The following is a 22,078-nucleotide window of genomic DNA, read 5'->3' as shown; positions in this document are numbered from 1 at the left end:
ATTTATGCACACACACACACACACACACACACACACACAAAGTCAAAGACACTCAAGCACTCTACTGTGCTGCTCTTTGCCTTTATGCAGGTTGACACACTCGTTTCGATGCTTTAGGCCCTGACCGCATTTCACTACTGGGAAAAAAAAAAAGAAAGAAAAAAGGGGGGGGGATCTCCATGGCAACAGCTTCTGCAGTTTGTAGGTTGTAACGCGTGCGATGACATCACCCAGACATCATCCAACAACTTGGATCAGAGGTACCTGCTGATGCGCATCCCCTCAACTGTCAGTCAAACCTTGTGTGCACTCGCACGTAAAAGGAAGGAGAGGAAATCCATCGGCCTTCTGAGAGAGTATCCATGTTTACAAGATGAATCATGCAATAAGGCATTTACCATAGAGAAATGGAATTAATATCAATATTACATCATATGATATAACTATTTCCACCCAGATAAACAACCTCATTACCACACTTCTTTGGGATCTTATTTGTCAAGATTTACTTTTATAAACCAACTCTCACCTACTGCAGCTTTAAGACCTCACTGGACAAAACACATGGTTAGACCAACAGATGGTACCCTCTGTATTTAAAGCTCCACTGAGGAGTTCCTGACCACTAGCTGGCAGGAGGAGTCCAAAACAAACTCTCCAATTTTCTACATAACTCTACATATCCAGAAGACACAGAAAAACACACCTGATTTAACCCCATTAACTACAAATTAGAGTTCTAAAATTGAAATAAGTGTTTGTTTTACTTTAGGGCAGTAAATACAAGACTGATATTATTGCCTTTTTAATTATGGGTAAATTATTAGCACAGTTGCCTCAATAAGAGGGCAGAAAGTAATTTATTTTCTTTGTGAATTAGACACGAGTTAATGAGATCGGTTTTCCAGTGAAGGACACACTGTACCCTACAACACAATCGCAGTCACAGTTCAACAGTGACACTGAGAGAAAACACATCACAGGTGCATGCAGAGAATAACGGCTGTTGCATGCTATCTGAGACAGTGAAATAACTGTGAGAGAGGAGCCACGATGGCTGTTAATGATGTGACACAAACACGGGGGGAAGGCAGCAAAGGGAAAGAGCTACACAAGAGGAAGCAGGGATGAAAAATGTTGGTAGAGTTGAGATGAGAAGAGTGAAATATGGCAGGGGAGGGAAGACAGATAGAGAGATGCCACAAGCATGAACAGATGGCTGAGGACGGAGTCGGAAAGAGCGAGAAAGAGAGAGAGAGAAAGACAGGCAGAGCGAGGCAGAGAGTGAGAGAGAGGGAGAAAAATCTGGATCAGGCTGAAAAAGGCCTCGAGTTCACTTTGGGGAATGCAGTAAGTAGGACAGGCAAAACTTAAATTCCAAAAAATGAGACCCAAAAATAACCCAAAGGAGAACAAACCACTGAAGCCTGGGAGCTATGTTAGATGGTCAGTCAAAACAGAGCTGACTCTCCTGCTTTGAAGAGCCGTCCTCTCTTTAGGATTCATAATCTACCTGAGGATGAGCCCAAAAAAAGAGGGTCTGGAACCTTGATGCTAATCTGTGCAAACTCAACTAAGGTGGAAAAATAATAAACAGGGACAGTCGTGATGCTAATTAATCATCTATATGTATATAAAGGTGGAGCTGTAGTATATATTGTGTTAAATGTAAGTTTGGGGAACTGCTTCCGAGTTGGCATTGGACTCTTTTTTGTCTGCAAACCCGTGCTTAACGCTCGTCTCCTCTACACCTTTTTGCGTTCAGCAACTAAAGGAACAGTTCCTATATTTTCCCTCATCCTTGAGGCAAAGGCGAGATACAGTAAGAGCTGGTAATTAACTCAACAATTCCTTCATATCGTTGAGTTTCCAAGAACCCATTTGAACATAAATGATGTGACTGATTAAGTGGGTTGAACCAATATCATTATATTGTAATACGAAACCAACCCCCATTGGCTGATATAAAACAGGCCTGCGGCGGTCGTCTACCCTTCTGCACTAAACTCTTTGCTTTTCTCTTCTGTGCGTGCTCCACTACGCAATCTCGAACCCACTGATCTCACTCGCACGCACACGTCTTCACACACAAAAGCACCCCTGGAGGTAGCACGCATTGGTATTCTCCACCAGATGTAGGATGAGAGTAGAGTGGCTGGCAGATTGACAGCTGCTGGATGAGTGTAAATGTGGCGCATTATACCCCCCCAACCCCAAACAAAAACGACATGAAGATGTGACGCTGCTGTGTACGTATGCAGCCGCGTCAATTAAAGCGGAAACCCTTCAGAACCCTGCATGCACGCCGACGGCACGATCCAATTCGACTCAGTGTTTACCGTGCGTGCCTTTTGGGGATGTGTTGGTTCTGCTTTTCATCCGATGAGTCATCCACTTCTGTGGATAGAAAATAAGAAATGACGTAGTGCTCGAGTGTAATATGACGTATGCTCTTGATTTGTATGCCCTCCAGAGAAGATATGCTCGTTTTAAGCCGGGCTTCTTTGAGGAGAGATCAGTGTGCAGTGTGTTGGCTCGGTTTATGGTTTATTCCAGATAAAATGCACAGATGCACGTTGATAGAAGTTTCTGTATTCTAAATTAATTAAATTAATTACTTCAGTCAAACCGACGTGATTGATTCATGCTTTTGAACTGCTGTACAGATAATCTGTTTACTTTGAAATGTGTAACACAGTCAGGTCTTCGCTTACGAACATAACCATGTGCATGTATAACGTCTAAAGGTATAATGGAAGCATTTGGACTGAGCTACTGCCCGTCATGCCAACAAAACCATCCACCTTGAACTCCGAGAATTTTTTTCCCCAGCATGACTGACATTCAAGCTGCCATCATTACCCACCTTTAGAAAATAAGCAGCAACATTAGCCAGTAAAGGCCAAGTTCAGATGGTACCAATCATGACAACCCATCAGAATGTGTCTACTGGACATCCTGTCTGACAGGGGAAAATCAATACAGCAAAAGCCATAACCTATTGTCAGATTCTGACAAATTCTGTGAAAAGTGTCCATCCACTCGGAGTGTGTGTGAGTGTGATATTTGGCTTTCTCTATAGTTGTCAGACATGCTGCCTGCAGGTCATGCTGGAAATACAGGAGTTGAGGATATATGGACGCCAAACACAACAGTAAACGCTGGAAACATTCCTAAATCCACAACAACACATACCGTGAACATGAATGTTAAAGCACTGTCTGTTAGGAGGTATGCAGCCTGCAGAAAGCAACTATTATTTAGGTCGAATTAAATTTATCTTTAGCCATTACAGCACCCTTTCCATTTGAAAATCTGTTTTGTTTACCGTGCAGTTGCTTATTTTAAATCCGCAGCTGAAAAAGTCCATAACCAACGCCAAATGTACTCCTGTTTAAACAATGTTTTGTAAAAACCACAGTGACCAACTGTTTCAGGATTTCAGTAGATATCAGCGGACTTGGAAGTGACTGCAGCCAGTCAGAACATACTGAGAGACAGACTTGTTGGTTTTAGTCTTTTCTCACAGGATATGTTGGGAATATGAAAAATATTGCATCAGCCTTACCTTTTTACTATAAATGTAACTGCTGTAGATGTTAAACTGCAAATGAAGTCCATGCTGGACATATTGTACATAATACTATAGGTACCATACAAAAAATTATATGAAGGCATAAAAGGAAACCTGTGCTGCAGGTTTACTAGCAGTTATATAGTTTAAGTATGCGCTTTACAGCTGCATCTTATAAGGAACAAAAATACACAGTCGTAGCTAATAAAAACAGATAAAACTTGGCCCCCTCGGGCCCCTGTGCCGATGCCCAGTAGTCTCATCCTCCTCCTTCAATAATCCATCCATGTGTATACCTGACATTTCATTTTCTTGCTGCACAGGCCATCAATTCAGGGTGGCACAATCGTCATGGGCCTGTTGTCGTAATTTCAAAAAATGACGTGGAATCTGGCACAACCTGGCGCTGTGTCAGGTCCAACAGACGAGGCCATCACATATTTTGAAATATCGGACCAATTATATCAAAGTGGTTCTCTATTAATATCTAATTAGTGTCAGGCTACTTTAGATTGATGCCTCACTGTGCTACAGTATGTCCCACAATAACATCCACTGTCAACAGGTCGAGCATACATTTTATTCATGGTCTTCTCGTTGTGTAAACAACCAATGCCGAAAGTGATGCATTATGTCATTGTTTAGCAATATGGCTAAGTAGCTACATATAGCATCGCTTTATTATTCTGAATTCTATGCTGGAAATGGTCCAACGTGCAGAAATTGGACTCCATTATATCTAATGGAGTTTTCTGCAGGACACAGATAATAATGTAAACAGTATTTAATGGTGACTAATGAACTATAAGCTTCAAGTGAGCAAACAAAAGAGAAAGCAGAAATTATCATAAATGATTGTCTCTATTAGCCTTGTATGTAGCGTCGACACAAAAACATGAAACGTTATGAGCGCCGACATCAGCTTGGCAAATCGGCAGCTGCTCACAACGCGGCAGAGACGACGTTTCTGTCAGGGGAGACAGGAAGAACAAGCTCAGGCATGACGGCAAATATACATCTGTGATATGATGGGTGGATGCAGCGTTGTTTGAGTGCCTATCTGAATTCATCTGCTGCATCAGCTATGCAAAAAGGAAGCACACGATGTGTGTTTGCAAGAGCACCAGGTACAGTAGTGACAGCGCTAACACATCTGCCCCCCCATGGTTCCTAGCCCCGTTTTTAAACGAACGTTAAAATATGAACACACACACACACTGGCACAGACAGTCATGCTCTCTCTCTCTCTCTCTTGCTCACACACTCACTCCCCCTTCGCCTCCTGCTTTATTAGTTGATGAGTCATAGCTCTGGGTTTTCTAAACTGGGACAATCCACACACTCAACACACACACACACGCTTATACAATAGAGCACCATGCACACACCTACATGCACGTAGAGAATACACTCCCGAACAGGAACACGCATACACACAGGGGCGACTTGGCAGCAACCAAATTCTCTGCCGGGGGGACTCTGAGGCTGCCTGGTGTTGATAGGTTAGTGCTGTTTTGCCTTCACACATCCCGAAAAACTAGGAGTGCTAAATATCAGTGCCACCTGCCTCTTCCATGAAATGGGCAAATTAAGTTTATCCTGGGAAGACCTTACTTTATCTACTCCACCTACCACTGAGTGGAGACAGATTATCGATTGTGCAAATGGACTCAATATTAGGAGGTGGGCCTAATATTTAGGTGTAAATGTCATGCAAAAAGAAATTTCCCTCGTGGCATCGATACGATACAGATTTTTGCATCGGCGGTGCTTTGCCTCTAGAATCTGATTTATTTATGATACTTTGATGCCACTTTGAATTTATGATCTGTTTGTCTGCGCAAAAGCAAGACCACAGTAAGACAGCTCAGCCAAGTTCTACTTCCTCATTGCCAAACTAAACTAGAAACTAGAAACTAGACGTCTGTCGGTGCAACTTGGGAGCGTGAGCGCTGACTTTCATGCTTATAAGTAAAGCTGCACTGGGCACTTTCGCACATCGACAGCCCCAAGTGGCAGCAAGAGATAACTGTTTGAATTTTTTAAAGTTGGAAGGACTTCATTACCGAGAAAATATGCATGTGGTGTGAGGAAGATGCACGCTTGTAAATCTTTAAATTTTCTCTTCTTGCTGGCTGCGAAGGGGTGAGATGGAGAAGGAAAAAAAAAGCCATCGTTCTGGTGAGTTTGGTTTCTCTGTACATTTGTGCTTTGGATGCTGGATGGGGAAGATGCTTTGTACTTTGTTTCTAAGTTTCCATCTGTCATATTCTGACACAGATCTCATGTCAGTCCCCATATTCAACAACCAAGCCTGTTTTGGCTGCTGAAGATGTGTTCTTACCCAAAGCAAGCAGTGACTAATATATATACATAAACCTTTTATATCAAGAATAATACATTCCACTTATATCAAGCGCACGGAACCACTCAGCCAATCAAGATGTTCTCGTCGCGTTTGATAATGGCTGCGTATGGAAATGTCCGCCTCGTATCATGATATGTCTGAGTATTGTGAGTGTCTGAGAAGATGTGAAAAGAGGCCGCACAAGTAATAGAGAAGCAAATGAAGAGGTGAAATCTTTCTGTATCCCTGTGTGTACCTTCCCTAGTCATAAAAAAACAAAATCAAATCACCAAAGAGTGCCAGACAGGGTGCACAAAATGTTAACTGATCCTTGGTAAGGCAGCGTTTAAAGCAGCCAACCGTGACTGGAAACTGGCAGCTTTCGCCCAGAGTGTTAGCAGGGGAGGGAATAACTTGGACAAACCGTGTGTGCGACTGGCGACTGTCACCATGACGATGACCTTCTTCCTAACCTTAACCAAATAGTTTTATTTGCCTGTACTTAACCATGCCGCGCGAAGGGAGCTCATGATTCCATGCCCTGAATCTGAGACCTTCTATGTCTTATGTACGGCTGAACAAAGACGTGTCAGGGACATGTGATGAACTTGAAAACACTGCATGTGGTGAACAATAGTAAAAAAGACCCAGTCTGATCCTGTTAGGGACAATTCAATTGAAAAAAATAAAAAATAAATAAAGAAAGCCTGAAAAATCTGTGGATGGCTTTCCAATAGCTGCACCAGCTAATGGAGCAGGGACCCCTGATGCACAAGTCCTCTAAAATACACTTTGTCTTAACTATGTCGCTGCCATAATTGAAATCAATATCAATACTCTGTCACTGCATGGAAGGATGCTCAATATCTCCTATCTGGCCTGTGGGTGTCAGGGAGAATGAATCGTCTGGTGGTGTGTGCTTGCTAAAGGAGAGAGGGAGGCTTCTGTGTTACGCTTAGCCTGAGTCTCAGAGATTAAACCTGAATGCTGCCAAGACAGCTGGCACCCTGACTGTGGTTTCTCTCAGTAGGAACTAGGAAGAGAAATTAAATCTTACAATAAAATATTTTCTGGGCACTTTGGTTTCATTGTTGGGAACATTTTGGTCTCTTCCAAGAGCAATAAGTTGAACTGTGAAGTAACAACTTTGAATTTCATGTTGGCAAGTACGTCTCATGACTCACCGAGAACGCTCGGGGAGGACTGCCTGCTCATAAGCTACGTTCCATTAGCATGTTACTCTATGTCCTGATTCAACTGTGAGTTCACTGCAGAAAAGATAACGGAGTATACGTAACAACTCCAGAGTAAACTGGCTTTTATTTTGGAATGTAGAGTTGGTGGCATCTAGACTAAAATAATTCATAATATGCTTATTATTTGTAGTCTGTTCTGTATATACTGTACACCAGCGTATCTGCATATTCATGTATATATATGTTGTAGTTGCTTGCTGATGGAGATGGCTTACAATTCATACTGGTACAATTTAGCAGCACAATTAATGTTTTGGTTCTCAGATCGTTCCTGAAACACCCGCTGTACCATTTTCACTTCCAACAATTTGTCAAATTAGAACAAAAAGACGCACAAAATCCCTTTTGTGATTAATATAATTGGGATTTGGTTTCAAGTGCAGAGTGACATTACGACTGTTCCTATTATCAAGCTCTCCACAATGGAGGAATTGAAACAAAAGTCTAAAACTCCTAATATTTACTTTTGAAAAACACAAATTAAGAATTCAATCACTAAAACAGAGCTAACCCATCTCTCTTCCCTGAAGAGAAAGATTAAAAATGAATGAAAACCAACAAAGAACTATCTTTTATTCTTTGTTGGTTACTCCCAGGATTCATCAGAAAGCAGAAGACTAGCTTTGAATAACATAAACTTAAAAATCTTAACTATTCACCCAAGGTTTAAATTTTTACAATACAAGAGGTTAACAATCTGTATGACTAGACGCTGACCAATTTCTATTTGTGATACAAATGAAGATAAGTATGGATGATACTTCCCAACGGTGCTCAAAACATGGGCACAGTAATTACTGATAACATTCATTTGTATAATAAATGTTATAATGTAGCATTTAGGAAGGTGTAGAGATGAGAAGACTCTATTTCTGTTCTGGTCTGCAGAGAGGTCAGGACCTATCTGAGCGCATCACAATCCCTCCCACTGCTCAGGAATAAACTGTTTCTTTACCCGAGCTATAGAAACAAGGTGCAGCTTGACTCATCGCGGTTATGAGACAAATATCCGCAACATTTCATCTGACACATTCATATTCCCTGTTGCATGACTGCCCACGGATGAACACAGGACCAACAACTGTGGATACAACGGAGCAACACAAAGCAGACAAATGCTGCATCTGCGTGGAGGAAAAAGACAATAACCGTACCAGACCGCTTCAGCACGGATCCCTGGAGGTGACAGTGTGAGGTGCTAAAAGCTGCATAAGACCTCTGTGTGCGCCAATGCTGCTTGTTTAAAGAACACTGCATTTCGCCTGTATGTGCATAAACCTGTGTGTGCAGCAGCCGTATCATGACATCACACTGTACATCTGTGCTCTCATGTGTTCTTAGGTGTCACTTGCCAAAGTTTATTGCCACTGTCATCTCCTTCCCCTCCGGACTGTGATGCTGGCCCCTCTAGCTCTCTGGCTAGACATCAGAGGCTGCTCTCTCTCTTTCTGTGTCTCGCTCTCTCTAACACACACACACACACACACACACACAGACAACACATACACAATCAGAAGTTGGCCCAAAAGACAAATGTGAGACCAAAGACAGTGCAGAGGGAGTATTGCCAAACCAAGGTCATGCTCCGGGCGGAGAGGAGAAGCTGTCATCTCTGTCCAACCTGGACGCACAGGCGCACCAATGCAGCCAGAAGGAAACCAATATAGCCACCTGTTTGGCTGGAAATAGGAGGGGCAATTAGTTCAACCAGGCAGCACACGTGCGGTGCCGAGGGAATGGTGATGAAGGGGAAGTTTGCAGGGTTTGCATTTTGGCCGTGGGTTTTTGCAAAAGGAGACGACTTTTGAGGGGAGGCTGATAAATGAGAAGTGCAAGCGACAAATTCCAGGCATGAGAAAAAAAGCTTCATAGGTAAAAAAAGGTGTCAAAAAACCAAAGAAACTAAAAGGAAAAGCTTTTATTTGAGTCGTCAGAGCAAATTACTGACTCCCCCGGCCTGCTCGCAGTTGAAATTTTTTGAATAGTGGCTCACAAAAGAGCAAGGTGACACTGCCGTGTTCAGGTTAAACTGAGGGCTAATCTAATGGCTGTAAAAGTCGCTGTGCTTAACTGCCACACTAAAAGGTGAGTTTAATTTTAAGGCAGGTGGCTCTTGGGTACCAAGCTGTCACACAGTGCCGAACGAATCACAGAGCGAGTCCTTCTGCTGTCGGCAGTCCATATGCCGGCGTTTGAATCAAGTTGACTATCAGACAAGAGCGCAACTCTGCTACAGTGCAGAAGCTACTGATACGTGACGGCACTGAAGGGAGCACAAAACAGTGTGAGAGTGTGTTTGTGTGTGTGCAACAAAGGGTTTTTGCTTTAAAATTCGAGCTCAGGTTTGAAGTACACAGCTGTTGATAATGCAACAGCTGGATGGGAAGTGCACAGACCGCACTCTGTTAGTACATGTGCTGTAGAAGCACCACAGACGGGAGGCAGACAACGGCTAAAAAAAGAAAAATCCAATGATAGCCCCTGAAAACTCATGGCTTTAAAGTTACACTGTGCTGAAACAAACCCAAAGGCACCGGAGTAACAACCACAGAACAAGCGCCTGAAGGAGCTGCTGTACTGAAACATAAGGTCCTACCTACACACACCGCTACTGCAGGTCTGACAGCCTGATCGCCAGTCCGAGGCTGTTCATTTTTAAACTCTGTGAACTGTAATTTATAGTGTAATCCACAGAAGCAGGTGGAAGTCAAAACACCACCAACACTGCAGGCTTTCTCACTTATAAACCACTGTGGCGTATGGAAAGGATTTCACCCTTTAATTGCAGCATTTGCCAAGAAATGTGTCTGTTACTTTTATATGGGACGATTCTGCAGTGCACGATTGGTTCAGTGCCAATGTTCAGTGAGGGTAAGTAGGGTTTGTAGTGCAACACAATATCTTGTGCCCTGTTGTTATGGCTGCTGCTAACACTGCTATGTATACCAACTTGTCGTATTTGGTCTGTGGTCCCTTGTACCCGATTGCCTCCAGCTGATAAGGCGTCGTCATCCCTTCCTGAAGAGCTGGAAGATCCTGATTGGAGCACCCTCCAATCCGCAGGGTGCAGTTTTGGGGACAACATTCATCCAACACAGGAGGGTTTGATTGCCAAAAACATTTCATCCGACTCATCCCTGCTTTCAGTGTCAGTAAAACTGCATTCAGTACAACGATAGCACTGCAGTATGAGCAGCACGTCACCAGAAAAAAAAAGCAACATTTGCAAAACCACTGCAGAGATTTCATCAAGTTTCACAAACAGCCTGTTGTGGCAGTAACCCTCTTCAAACTGTTCCATAATCCATTGATCTGCTAAACAATGCAAGTCCAACAAAGCCTTGCGACCTTCCCGAGGGCCGACATGCAGGTGCACTGCAGGAATGCTTTGCCCTTAAACATAAAAATAGAAAGCTAACAAACCAGACTTTCTGTAAACCACATGCCAAAGCCCAATTTATGATTAATAGGTCTACCCAGGGACGGGAAGCATTGCTGGCGCAGACGGGAGGCAGTATATCTTAATACTCAAGTGCCTTGGCCAGTTCTTGATGCTATTTTCTGCTAAGGAGAGCAAATGCCTTCAGCCAGTTTTCCTGATAGTTTGCAGAGGCAGGTACTAGGCTGCAAGTGGGAGCCTCTGACAGGAAGCCAGAGTGGTCAATGCAGGGGCTTGACTTTTGAAGTCAACCACGATCTAAAATGTTAACGTAACCTGGTGTGTTAGACAGTTAGATAACTACTGTACCCTGGTTCGACTCAAGGAGCGAGGGAATACTACTGTGCAAGATAAACACAAATACAAAAAGTGAAATCCATTCGGATTCGAATACCGATAACTTCATATTTCAACCCAAAAGTCCCCTGTATGTGGAGTGATGGGCAGCCGGCCAGAGCGGCGCCCTGCGAGCACTTGGGGGGGTTCGGTGCCTTGCTCAGGAGGTGAACTGGCCAGTCCACCTTCCATATTTCCATAATGGCCACCCTCCGGTTCCCAAGCCAAGCCTGTATGGACTGAGCTATTGCCGCCCCAAGTAGATGATGCTTCCTTTGGTCAGGTCTCGTGAAGCAATTACACAGACTGTCCCCCTCATTACTATACTTATGTAAAACACTAATCGGAGCATTGCTTTGCCAAGAATCCCTTCCAATCAGCACCAGTAATCCCCCACACCTCTAATACGACAGTCACGATTCATGCCTCCATGCTGCAGGGCATATTAACCATTTGAGACACTGCGCCATCTTCTTTCAGCTGTAATAACTCGAGGTAAGTCACCGTCATATTTCATCCCCTCTGTGAATCTTAAATAATCTTGCTCACTTTTTTCTTCCTTGCTCCGACTCTTTGCCCAAACTCCCCCTACCTTCACTTTTCTCATTCTCTTTCCTCAACTCTCTTCATCTTTATCTCACTCTGTCTTACCCTTGCCTCCAGGCCCTTGACTCATATGGAGACTTGCCAGGAATACAGATAGGATCACTCGCAGATGTACAATAACTTGAGGGGAATAAATAATGCACTAATTGAGAGAAATGATGTAATATTGATCCTAGGGCCTCTGAACCTTTGGAGTGTTCTGCCGAGCCTGTGACATTTAGAGGGATGGTTGTGTGTATGTGAGAGTCAGTGTGTGTGATATTGGGGATAGGTGTTGCTGAGGTTGTCTAGTGTGAGAGACTTTTTTTTCTTTGTGAAACTAAAATGTGTCTCGTGATGAGAACTTCCCGGCTCAAAAGCACAAGACTACCCGAGCGTGAACTAGACAGTGATGCTTCCCTGCCTGCAGAATGTACTGAATATAACACCGAGCTCCTGCATTGTATGGAGTGACGGTTTGAAGATGTGTTTAATTTAAAACTTGAGTGGGAAAATAGAAGTGTGGCGTCTGTACCTGTGCCATAAAGGCAAGTGAGTGGCTGTAACACAGTCTGGTTCCAGGCTGTCGTTGGGATTAAATTGAAAATAAACACAAGCAGCCTCGTCTATAAAGAAAAGTGTGAATTCTGCACACATCAAAGCCAAGTCTAATTTGTTTAGGCTGATGTGAGAACTGTCAATCAAATACTGGTGGACTTGACCACATGAACGAGATGGCCGCTGTTGCAATTAGTATGTTGTGGGAAAGCTAAAGCAACCATCAGAGATATGTGATTGTAGCATAAATTCAAAGCTGGACTACTATTATACCCAGCTTATTAACTGTTAGAGAGCACTCTCTGCAACTGTATAAGTAATGTATGTATGTATGCCATTTGGTTACCATGGTAACATGTATATGCATTAGGACATGGAGATTTTCCCTGATATATCGACGTGAGAAGACAACCATGTGAAATGTGACTGTCCACTCTGCTGTCCATGTCCAAATACACTCACTGGCCACTTTAGTTACACCTCCACTATCTAGTAGTGTGTTCCAATACAATGTATATGAGTGCATATCATTAGTTTTGTTTAGTTGGAATATACGGGGAGGCCTACCATTTCTTGATAGGCACTGCAGCTTGTAGTGTAACAGCCATCCAGAGTGTTCTCCTCTTTGATCGGGCATTTCGCAATCGGTTTGTGTTTGGGGAGTTCGCGGATCAGTTCTGTCCAGCATATAGCTGCTTCCGGCTGCGCCTGTGCACACTCAGCTGCACGCACGGGTTTCCGTAGTGTAGTGGTCATCACGTTCGCCTAACACGCGAAAGGTCCCCGGTTCGAAACCGGGCGGAAACACAGCTCGTTATTTGTTGTTACATTGAGTCGCGTGGTCAAATGGTCAGTGCACCCGACCTTGGGAAACGCTGCCAAGGTCGCCAGGAAGTCAGGCACGATTTCAAGGCCTTTTCCTACTTCTAATTCTCTTTAACTTGCACTACATTGCCTATTTCTGCTTTGCACGTATTTCTTGTTCTTCTGCTCAGCCGCTGACGTCTTTTTTTGCTGTGGCTGCTGTTGTTTTCTCTCTGGCCATAGGAGGGCCGGAATCAACCATTTTCGACCAATGGCTAGATTCACCATCAAGGACTGTTTCCGGCAGAAAGGACCTTTACAGGTAGTGTGCCTGCAGCATTTTCTGTCACTAAACTCCACGACCCAGCAACTGCGACTGAATCCAGTTGAAAACCTCGCATCCGATCTCTCGGAAACAAAAATGTACATCTCGCACAGCGTTTGAGGTCCAGGAAGCACGTGCCTGGACCCGGTGGCGCCCCTGCTGGCGCTCCGTGCAGGTTTCCGTAGTGTAGTGGTTATCACGTTCGCCTCACACGCGAAAGGTCCCCGGTGTCTAAACAATTGCAACTAAACATACAATATATTTATTTCTGTTGTTGATCTACAAAATGTTTTATGCTGTATCCACTGTATTTTGTCCCTTATATACACATAAAGGTGCTTTTATGTGTATATATAGTCTTATTTATGTGCTGATCTGAAGACAATACCTGATTTCTGTTACAGATGAGGAAAAGAAAAATCAATAAACCCTCATGTGATCGTTATGTCTTTCTGACCCTTCGACGTTTCTATCCTTTCTCCAGGACACTAGGTATTTACCTTGAACGTGATCTATCGCGCATGTCCACCTCTCCGTGGCATGCTGTGCCTTCCGTCCCACAGCTGGTTGTCAGCAGGACATTCAAGGCAGTCAATATGAATCGTTAAATATTGAAAATGGGGCCTGGATCAATGCGAGAAGATCCCAAACATCACACCATCAGAAGATCAAATCGATACAGCAACAGGAAAAAATCTGTTCCAGGATAACGGGATGATCAACATTCATGGATTGATAAAGTCAAGTAAAGGTTATACATTTCAAAACCATCTGTTGGACTGAATTTCAACCACATTCTCTCATTCCCAGTCTGGTGAAAGTTGACATTTTGTCTGCTGTCTAAGTGCACTTCATCATTTCTTCCTAATGGTGCTGTTTCTATAAAGGATGTGATAAAATCCTTTCTCTAAGTAGAAACTTACAGAAAGGATTTGTATTTGTCAAGTCTGTTTAAACGTAATATGAGGCTTTCAATGGCGGCATAAAAAAATTCTTATTGCAACCTGACCCGCACTCAAATAACAGTAAATTGATGCGGCTAACCTCATCATCACCAAAGGACTGCAAGACTTTAATTTGATGTGGCTGTCGACTCAAAGTCAATTCAGATAATGATGGTTTTGTTCTGAGGTGTCCTCTGTTCGTATCATTAGACAATGTAACTCCTTCCGATGAGTGACTGAAGAGCAACTTCCACGCTGTTATTATTCACCATCTAAAAAATGGGGAAGCTCAACCTCAGAGAGGAGTGCGGATTGTCAGCTTGTTATAGAGAGGCTGCGTAGAACAATGAGCCTTTCTGAGAGGAAGTGATACTGATGTTTAAACTATGCAATTAAAGAATGCCTTTTGTATTACTTGGAAGTGCTGCAAAATCCATCAGGAACATATTTGTCAGCATGTGTATACTACTAATATTATACAAAAATCATACATTCGTTACTATTACTTTGCATTATGACCCCTAATCTATATTAATCCTGTTGCCATGATCAAAAAGTACAACGATGGTACAGTGATGAGCAAAAATATGCTGCCACACCAGCGAGGAGCCTTGCTCCAAGTTAGCGGCACCATGATTAGTGAGCTTATCCGCTGATGCTGACCGATAAGGATGGCATTCAAATCCATCCCAAAGACGTCAGATGGGGTTGAGGTCAAGTCTCTGCGGAGGTTAGTCGAGTTCTTTCACATCAAACTGGGAGAACCTTTTCTGTATGGAGCTGGCCTCGTGCATTGTCGTGTTGAAACACAGAAAGGAGCGTGCTATTCTCCAAGACATCATCGAATGCTGTAGATTCAAGGTTTCTCCTAACTGCTCACTTAATTGTATTGTTGTCCAAGTGGCTGCCCAGATCCAGGAAGCAAAAGGTGGAAATTTTTCTGCGAGCGTACAGGGAGAGATTCATTTTAAGATGCAGAGATAATTTGTCCCCTGACAGCAGCTTAAAGGAAATAGGTAGGGGAGTATACGTGCGACCTTTGACCGTTTTCTGTGTTCACAATTTATTGCTGGGTTACTGCCAATCATTGACTGAAAACAACAAATTCCCCCCATTCCCTAACAGGTCCCAAAAGGTATTGCGGGGAACAAAGCAAATCACTAACTGAGGCACAAGAAGAGGGGAGAGTAAATAAACCCCATTGAAAAATGTATTCATTTACTCAAAATGAATATTACAAATTGATGACGCATAACAGAGTGCACTGTATGGCTGTACTGTAAAGTAAAGCATTCATCCGAGAGCTAACAAGTCAATCATGAGAGGCTCAGACGCCTTCACCTTGGTTTCTCTCCGTTGCAATTTTAGAAAACTCGCTGCGGTGTCGTAATGTCAAGTGTCAGGGGATGAAGTGTGATATCCCGAGGAAGGAGGCAGTTGAAAGGGCTTGAAGTTTTAACAGCCAATCAAGATCACAGGGGAGCCTGCTCTGTATTCCCACAGTGAACATCACAAACAGAGTGACACAACGGTCGTAAATTCAATCTAAGCCAAAGTAAAATGTCAGGATAGGTAGGCGATGAAGGCCACAAGTGACATGTCAGCTCTGCATGGAAAACAGCATTGCATCAAATCAAAGCTGGCAGCAGAATAGAGCCTAACAAAACAGGTTTGTGTCTGCAAGTTAGTCTGTAGTTGCATGCATTCCTTCATTCACCAGGCAAAACACAAAAACATGTAATGCATTAAGGAAATTAATCACCGCATTGTCAAAGTGTTTAGTGTTTACAAATCGTACGCATTAGCACTCTACTAGAAACAGACTCGTGCTTGCAGTTAGTCTGCTTGGTTAGACTGCAGTCAATTATTCTGCATCTGCCCGAGACAGAGTGAAAGCAATGCGCATTCAACTGTCAGACTGAATTACGGACCCAAAACCGCATCTGATCCGTCCCGCGGAGAAAGCAGCGGAAAGACATGACCACCGAGGGGGCTGCGAAGAGCATTTACACAACATGTTTTAAATCAAGCATTTTAAATTGAATCAATTATAATTGAGCAACCGCATCCATTAGGAGGCACAAAAAACAGAGTGGGCCACGGACGAAAAGTGCACGCTGATTAATTGGGACCGCCCGTTTACAGATTCCCGTTCTCTCTGTTCACCCCTCGAGCTCTACAACAAGAGCTTGCAGAGTGTCTCTCCGCGCTCGCCTTTCCCCACTCCTCTTGCTTTCTCCCTCTCACCTGCCTAATTAACTGTCAGCCGAGGCCATTTGCGCTTCTATATTTCATGGAAGAGTGAATACTAAAATTCTGCAAAGAACCGCGGAAGGATACGCCGCGTTTGACTGGGCCTCTCTGTGGATGACAAGAGCGTGCTGGCCAAATACTGAGAGGAAGTGATAGGGGCTTGTACGGGCAGAGAATCAAATAGATGTTCATATATTATGTACACAGAGCTGCTGACTCTGTGCAGAATATCAATGGGTGCAGAGGTGGAGGGAGGAGCATTGGAAGCACAATTCCTACTCATCCACTGAAACTCAAAATCAGGATGAAACATCAGTCTGATAGATTTAATGTAGTTAAGGGGATGAATGTCTAGAAAGCTCCAAAAAAACTACAATAAAAATATCAAAATTAGATTTTTTTCTTTTGATCACGCCCAGCTATCTCTTAGGTAATGGATTTGGAAAATCACCATCATCCACCATCAATCAGGTGGGAAAAAAAAAAAGCCAGAAAGGCTTTTATCCGTCATCATTCTAAAGCTACAATGATTGCTGCCTATTTCCTGATTGCCACCTTTTACCTCTGCGAGCCAGTTGTGTTCATTGTCCATGACAAATTTACTTCAAAGGAAGCCTTCATCATGACCCATTTTCTGTTCCACCAACAGCTGAGCTCTCGCCCAACGAGGCACAAAGCGAGAATTTTCCCATGAGCCCCCCCTTGCATCAAAAGGCGAAGGTAAACGAAAGACTGCCGTTCCGAGGTAGAAACGGACGCAACCATTTGAAGTTACGCTAACATCATAAACCTGGATGTAATCTGAGGGAAGATTATGTATGATTTCTCAAACACACCACTTTGATTCATTACTGACTCATTAAAGCTGAACAAACACAAGCTGCATCCATGTTGCGCAGTGTGATTAAAGAGACACTCGACAGGGCAAGAGAGGAAAAGGCAGCTGATTCGCTTGCTTCTTCTTAAATGTGGCGAATGACTCATCCAGTTTTTGACATAGTAGAGACCTAATTGAAAATCTTGTACTGAACACGGGTTCCTTTCAGTCGGATCTGTGCAGATCCGGAACACTAATTAAACTTATAGGAAGGTATAGGAGATCAATACAGTTCAACTGCTGAAAACATTCCCGCGTTATTTATTACAAAGTGCGGTAAATATATGTTGTGACAGCACAGGACACTGGACAGGGTTCATTATACAACCAGTGAAAGTCCATCCACTTCAACTGTATTGAGGTGGAGGCAGAAATCTCATATATATTTTAAAACCCCATGAAATAAAACCAAAACTATCCGCATGACTAGATAGCAGCAGGAGAAAGAGAGTTCGATATGTTCTTTCGGGGGTGAAAACAACAAGTAAAATATGGTTTTCACTTTCGATTGCTTCGACGTGCAGCAGATGTTTCACACTGAAGACCTGCTAAGAAAGGATTATTTAACTTAAGCTGCCGGGAGCCTTTTAAATGAGATATTTGTGCAGCAATTAAAAAAGCATCAAGGTAGAAGTGACTTAAAATAGGTATTCCTTTTAAAAACTAGGAAACTAGGAGTAATGGAGCAGTGAGTATGATACAACTGTGCTGTTGCAGGGATTGAATGAATTGGGATGATCCTGATATTATGAAGACAACAGCATCAACTACAAATTAAAATGGGAGCACTTAAAAAACAGGAAGGACTCTTAGGGACAGAGTCTCGAATATCGGCTTGTTTCAGATAATGGCAATTGTGAAAACCATAACGTTTATTTGCTAAAGGTCACAATATGTATGCACAGCAGTGAAGGAACTGGTCAAAACAAAGCAGCAGTTAAGTAGAACAGGACCGACTTTGAATTGATCGACTTATCCAAAAATTTGAAGCAATGCCGTTATGACACCGCACATTTCGTCAACGGACAAGAAAAAAAAGGGCGTCAGTGTGGAGAATGAAACATGTTTCCTTACCTATTGCCATCTCTATGACGCTCATCTGACTCTCTGAAGGGAAAAGGATTTTTGGTGGCTTGTCTGTCAGGGGAGCTGTGAAAAGACAAACAGAAGATAAAAGGAAGAACACATTAAATTCTACATCTTTCTCCCCCATGGATAGTGGGAGTATGATTTATTCATTAAAGAGCACAATAAAGGCTGCATTTAAAATGGGAACAAACACACGGAAATAGAATATTTAAAGAGTGGACGGAGAAGAAATGGATAAATTACTATGACTCAGAATTACCCATTCAAAGCTTTAAACATCAATGCACATGGTTTCAAAGCAGCAGCTGCTTCAATGCTAATGCTATTCACTCCTTGTAAAAATGAGTGTGTAAGCGATGATATGGCTTTGACATGGCCTGCAATACAAACGGCACTGTATATACAGCAGCTGTGTACCTAGTCAACCATTTCTGAATCTACAGAGTCTACCCTAAGGTAAAAATCATTCACAGCTGCAGTGGGCATGGGAAGGTTAAGAGCTGCTGCAGGAGATGCAGTATTTTCAGCTGCGTATTGCTAATATGACTGGAAAATGGGAGCTTCTCGAAATACCATGAATGCATAGAGTATCTATTAGCATAAGCAAAAAAGGGGGAGAAAAAAAAGTGAAACAAAACTTTCTGCCCAAGAAATGTGATATATATTGTCAGAATGTCAGCCATGAGCGAGTTCCTCATTTAAAAGTGTATCACAGTTACATTATAACAGCCTTCGTCCAAACTCTCCTTCGAAAACACACCAACTCCAATTAGACAGCTGCTGGGTAACAAAAGACGTGCACTTAGAGGCTCCTCATTATAATGATTCCCTAATTGGTTCTAGTCTTCAAAGTGGCATCAGAGAGGTTTTCTATCTCCGCGTGCTTGGAAAATACTCGGAGGGACGAGGCTTGTTTCGGTACAAATGGCTCGTGGTTTTGACTGGAGCAGTGATCGCTGAGCTGAACCCCCTCGAAGAAATGAGTCTTAAGTGAGAGGAGTGAAAGAACGGAGGAAGGTTTTCCGAGTTCACATCGAGCCGGTTCCTCCACACTTCGGCTCTCTGGTGATATAACTCACCAGAAGAGAGAGAGAGAGGGTTTAGCTGCAGTCTGTATTGACTGTTTTGCGAAAAGCCTTCTAGCTAGTTATCATCCCAACAGTTGCGGATTAAAAAAGCAGGTGAGACTTTCCTCGTCTTCTGTTTAGATATTTAGTTATTCTCTGTGAACATTCAAGGCTTTATTTGGCCTCCATAATTGTGCAATATATGGCAACTGAGATTGCAGCAGCAAGATCCTTGAAATTCACTTTTGCACTACCGAGTTGGATTCTGTAGGCGAGATTCTGTCCAGACGAGGTTACTTAAATACACTCAAAAAGTCAGCTATTTTTTTTTTTCCAAGGACAAGTCCTTCACACTAAATGACAAAATATAGTCATGGTTCACAGTCATGGTTAATTTGTGCAGTCGCTAGAGGTTCTTGCCAGGTAAACCTACAACATTGGCCAATTGGGGTATTCGAACAACATTTTTTTGAGGCTCTACTTGCAATGAAAAAGCACTAATGACTTGATTGGCTTGATTGATTTTCAGACACTATGTAATCAGCGGAAGATGCTAAGACTTTAAATCATCTCAGAGAAACACAGAGCAGACGTGTCTGATGAGCAGATCAAGCAAAACTCTGTCAAACGCTATTGGTGAAATATTTAAAAAAACACGCAGACCGCACAGTATGCAGATAGTTTGTCTTTAGTTTGCCTCTGTTGGCACCAGCTTTTGATTTGTTTGGATGCTCTGCTTATTTCACAGGCACTCTGCGAAAGATGGAACTTTCCTTTCGCTCGTGCTAATGAACGAAAACTTCCATTGTTATGACATCCAGTCAGTTGACAGACTAAACCGTAACATGGGCTCAAATGAAAGGATCGTGCATTTGTTAAAGTGAGTGGGCTGAAAGCAGGCGGAAAAAAAAAAAAATGCTTATGTGAGCTCATTAATTACAAATTCAAAAAAAAAGAAGCACAGCGAATTATGCGTTTCTCTGTGCCTGGCACGTTTCAGCGCTGTGTAAAGAAATCTCATTACCTTAATTACCTTTTTCTTGGCGAAATATGCTCAAATTATTAGTTTGTTTCATTACGAGATTTGAAAAAGAAAAACGAGTTGCTCCGCTCTGGTGGTTTGTCTTACACGACACAATGCTGAATTTGAGGAGAGAAAATGGTGCACGGGCAGGGATGTGGCTGCATGTATTTATAGTAACATGAAAAGAGAACCAGCTGGGGATAAAAACATCAAACATGGAGCCACAGCTCTTTGCTTCTACTGCTAAGTTTTAAAGTTATACATTATATATATTTGCATTAACGATGAAACAAGAGGAACACAGAAAAATTCACAGTCTCCTTTGATAACTGTGATAATTAACAGACTCCAACTAAGAAACATCTAAGAAAGATAAGGTGCAACCGCAGTATTTGTTTTTTTTAATGTCAGATGGGCGTTTTAATCACTTCTTTCATTGGCCAAGTGTTAGGTTATTATAGAGAAGCACTCCTAGCAGCTGCCTTCAGTAGCACCTGGAAGTCAGCGAGCATGATCGTGTTTGAAGTAACACAATCGACTGCCAGGATGTTCGAAACGGGAAGATGGAAAATGCGGCACAGGTTGAAAATAACCTGAAAGCTTTAAAGCTGCTCCTTGCAACTGCTGTAACACCCAGAACACCTGTAAGTTTAGTCATGTCCTATTAATACAACGCGCAGAACATTTCTGTTCTGACCGAACCAACCGGTTTCTGATGGAAGCGAACAGAGAAAAAACGAGGCATGAACGAGATCTTATACCATTATTCAGAAGTTAAAGACTGAAAAGGTGGGGCTGTCAGGCTCTATACAAACAAACCATCTTTACCTACTGGATATAAATCTAAGAAAAATCTTGTTATCCTGATCCATTATATTTAAAAATGTCTCTCCTTCACAATCAGTCTCATTTCATCTTACTTAACCTATGAGAAAAATGAAACAACCTTTTGCTCTTGGGTAAAAAAATGTTATTAATTATGCATTTTATGTCTTGTGTAAGCAGCAGGAGACGTACTATGTTGTCTGGCGGATGCACATGCATGAGGGAAGTGCCATCAAGTAGTAAAACATAAAAATCCATTTGGAACAAAGTGTGCAGATTCGATCTTGACGTTGGGAACATTAAGTGTATACGATTAAATATTCTTTGTGATTTTCTTTGTTGATTCTTCACTTGGATGTTTGGCCTTGACTGTGCAGAGCGATGCATGAGCAGAGGGATGTTTTCACGTCTGCTGGAGGCGGAAAAAGTACATTCTTAAATCTTAAATCTCAGTTTGTAAGATCACAATTTGTTTTGAGGTCTATCGTGGTCCAGTATGTAACTTTCACATCTCATATGCAGCATTAATACTTGACTTTGTCTTCTATCTTAAAGCTCTCCAGGCAACACACACATTACCGTTGAGTTACTTGAAACTGAGACCTTGGTCTCCTGTATGCTCTGCCTGTGACAATTCCTAATTCATCTGAGCAAACAGGATTACTCTACTGAGCCTCAATTAAAGTAGCATGACACACTGTTCACTGTCATAACCCCCACTTTTAAACATAAGCTGAGAAGACTGGTGTATTTCAATTGTTTTTGTGCTTTAAAG

At 42.5% G+C, this 22,078-nt stretch overlaps 1 protein-coding gene and 1 non-coding gene across 8 annotated transcripts in view; one reads left to right on the top strand and one right to left on the bottom strand.

Annotated features, from left to right (window-relative positions):
- Nucleotides 1–22,078, bottom strand: part of LOC104924097 (interleukin-1 receptor accessory protein-like 1) — a 260,076-nt gene that overhangs the window by 64,743 nt on the left and 173,255 nt on the right. For all 7 annotated transcript variants that reach the window (XM_027291703.1, XM_027291700.1, XM_027291702.1 and 4 more), the window contains one exon: nucleotides 18,373–18,447. In XM_027291703.1, the coding sequence (XP_027147504.1) occupies nucleotides 18,373–18,447 (75 nt within the window). The remainder of the gene's footprint in view (nucleotides 1–18,372; nucleotides 18,448–22,078) is intronic.
- trnav-aac (transfer RNA valine (anticodon AAC)) lies at nucleotides 12,830–12,902 on the top strand. The gene has a single exon. It is a non-coding gene; the product is annotated as a tRNA-Val (tRNA).

Source organism: Larimichthys crocea, chromosome XIX (assembly GCF_000972845.2).
Source record: "Larimichthys crocea isolate SSNF chromosome XIX, L_crocea_2.0, whole genome shotgun sequence".
Lineage (NCBI taxonomy): Eukaryota > Metazoa > Chordata > Actinopteri > Sciaenidae > Larimichthys > Larimichthys crocea.
The sequence above is the reverse complement of the archived record's forward strand: the minus strand, read 5'-3'. Positions and strand labels throughout refer to the sequence as shown.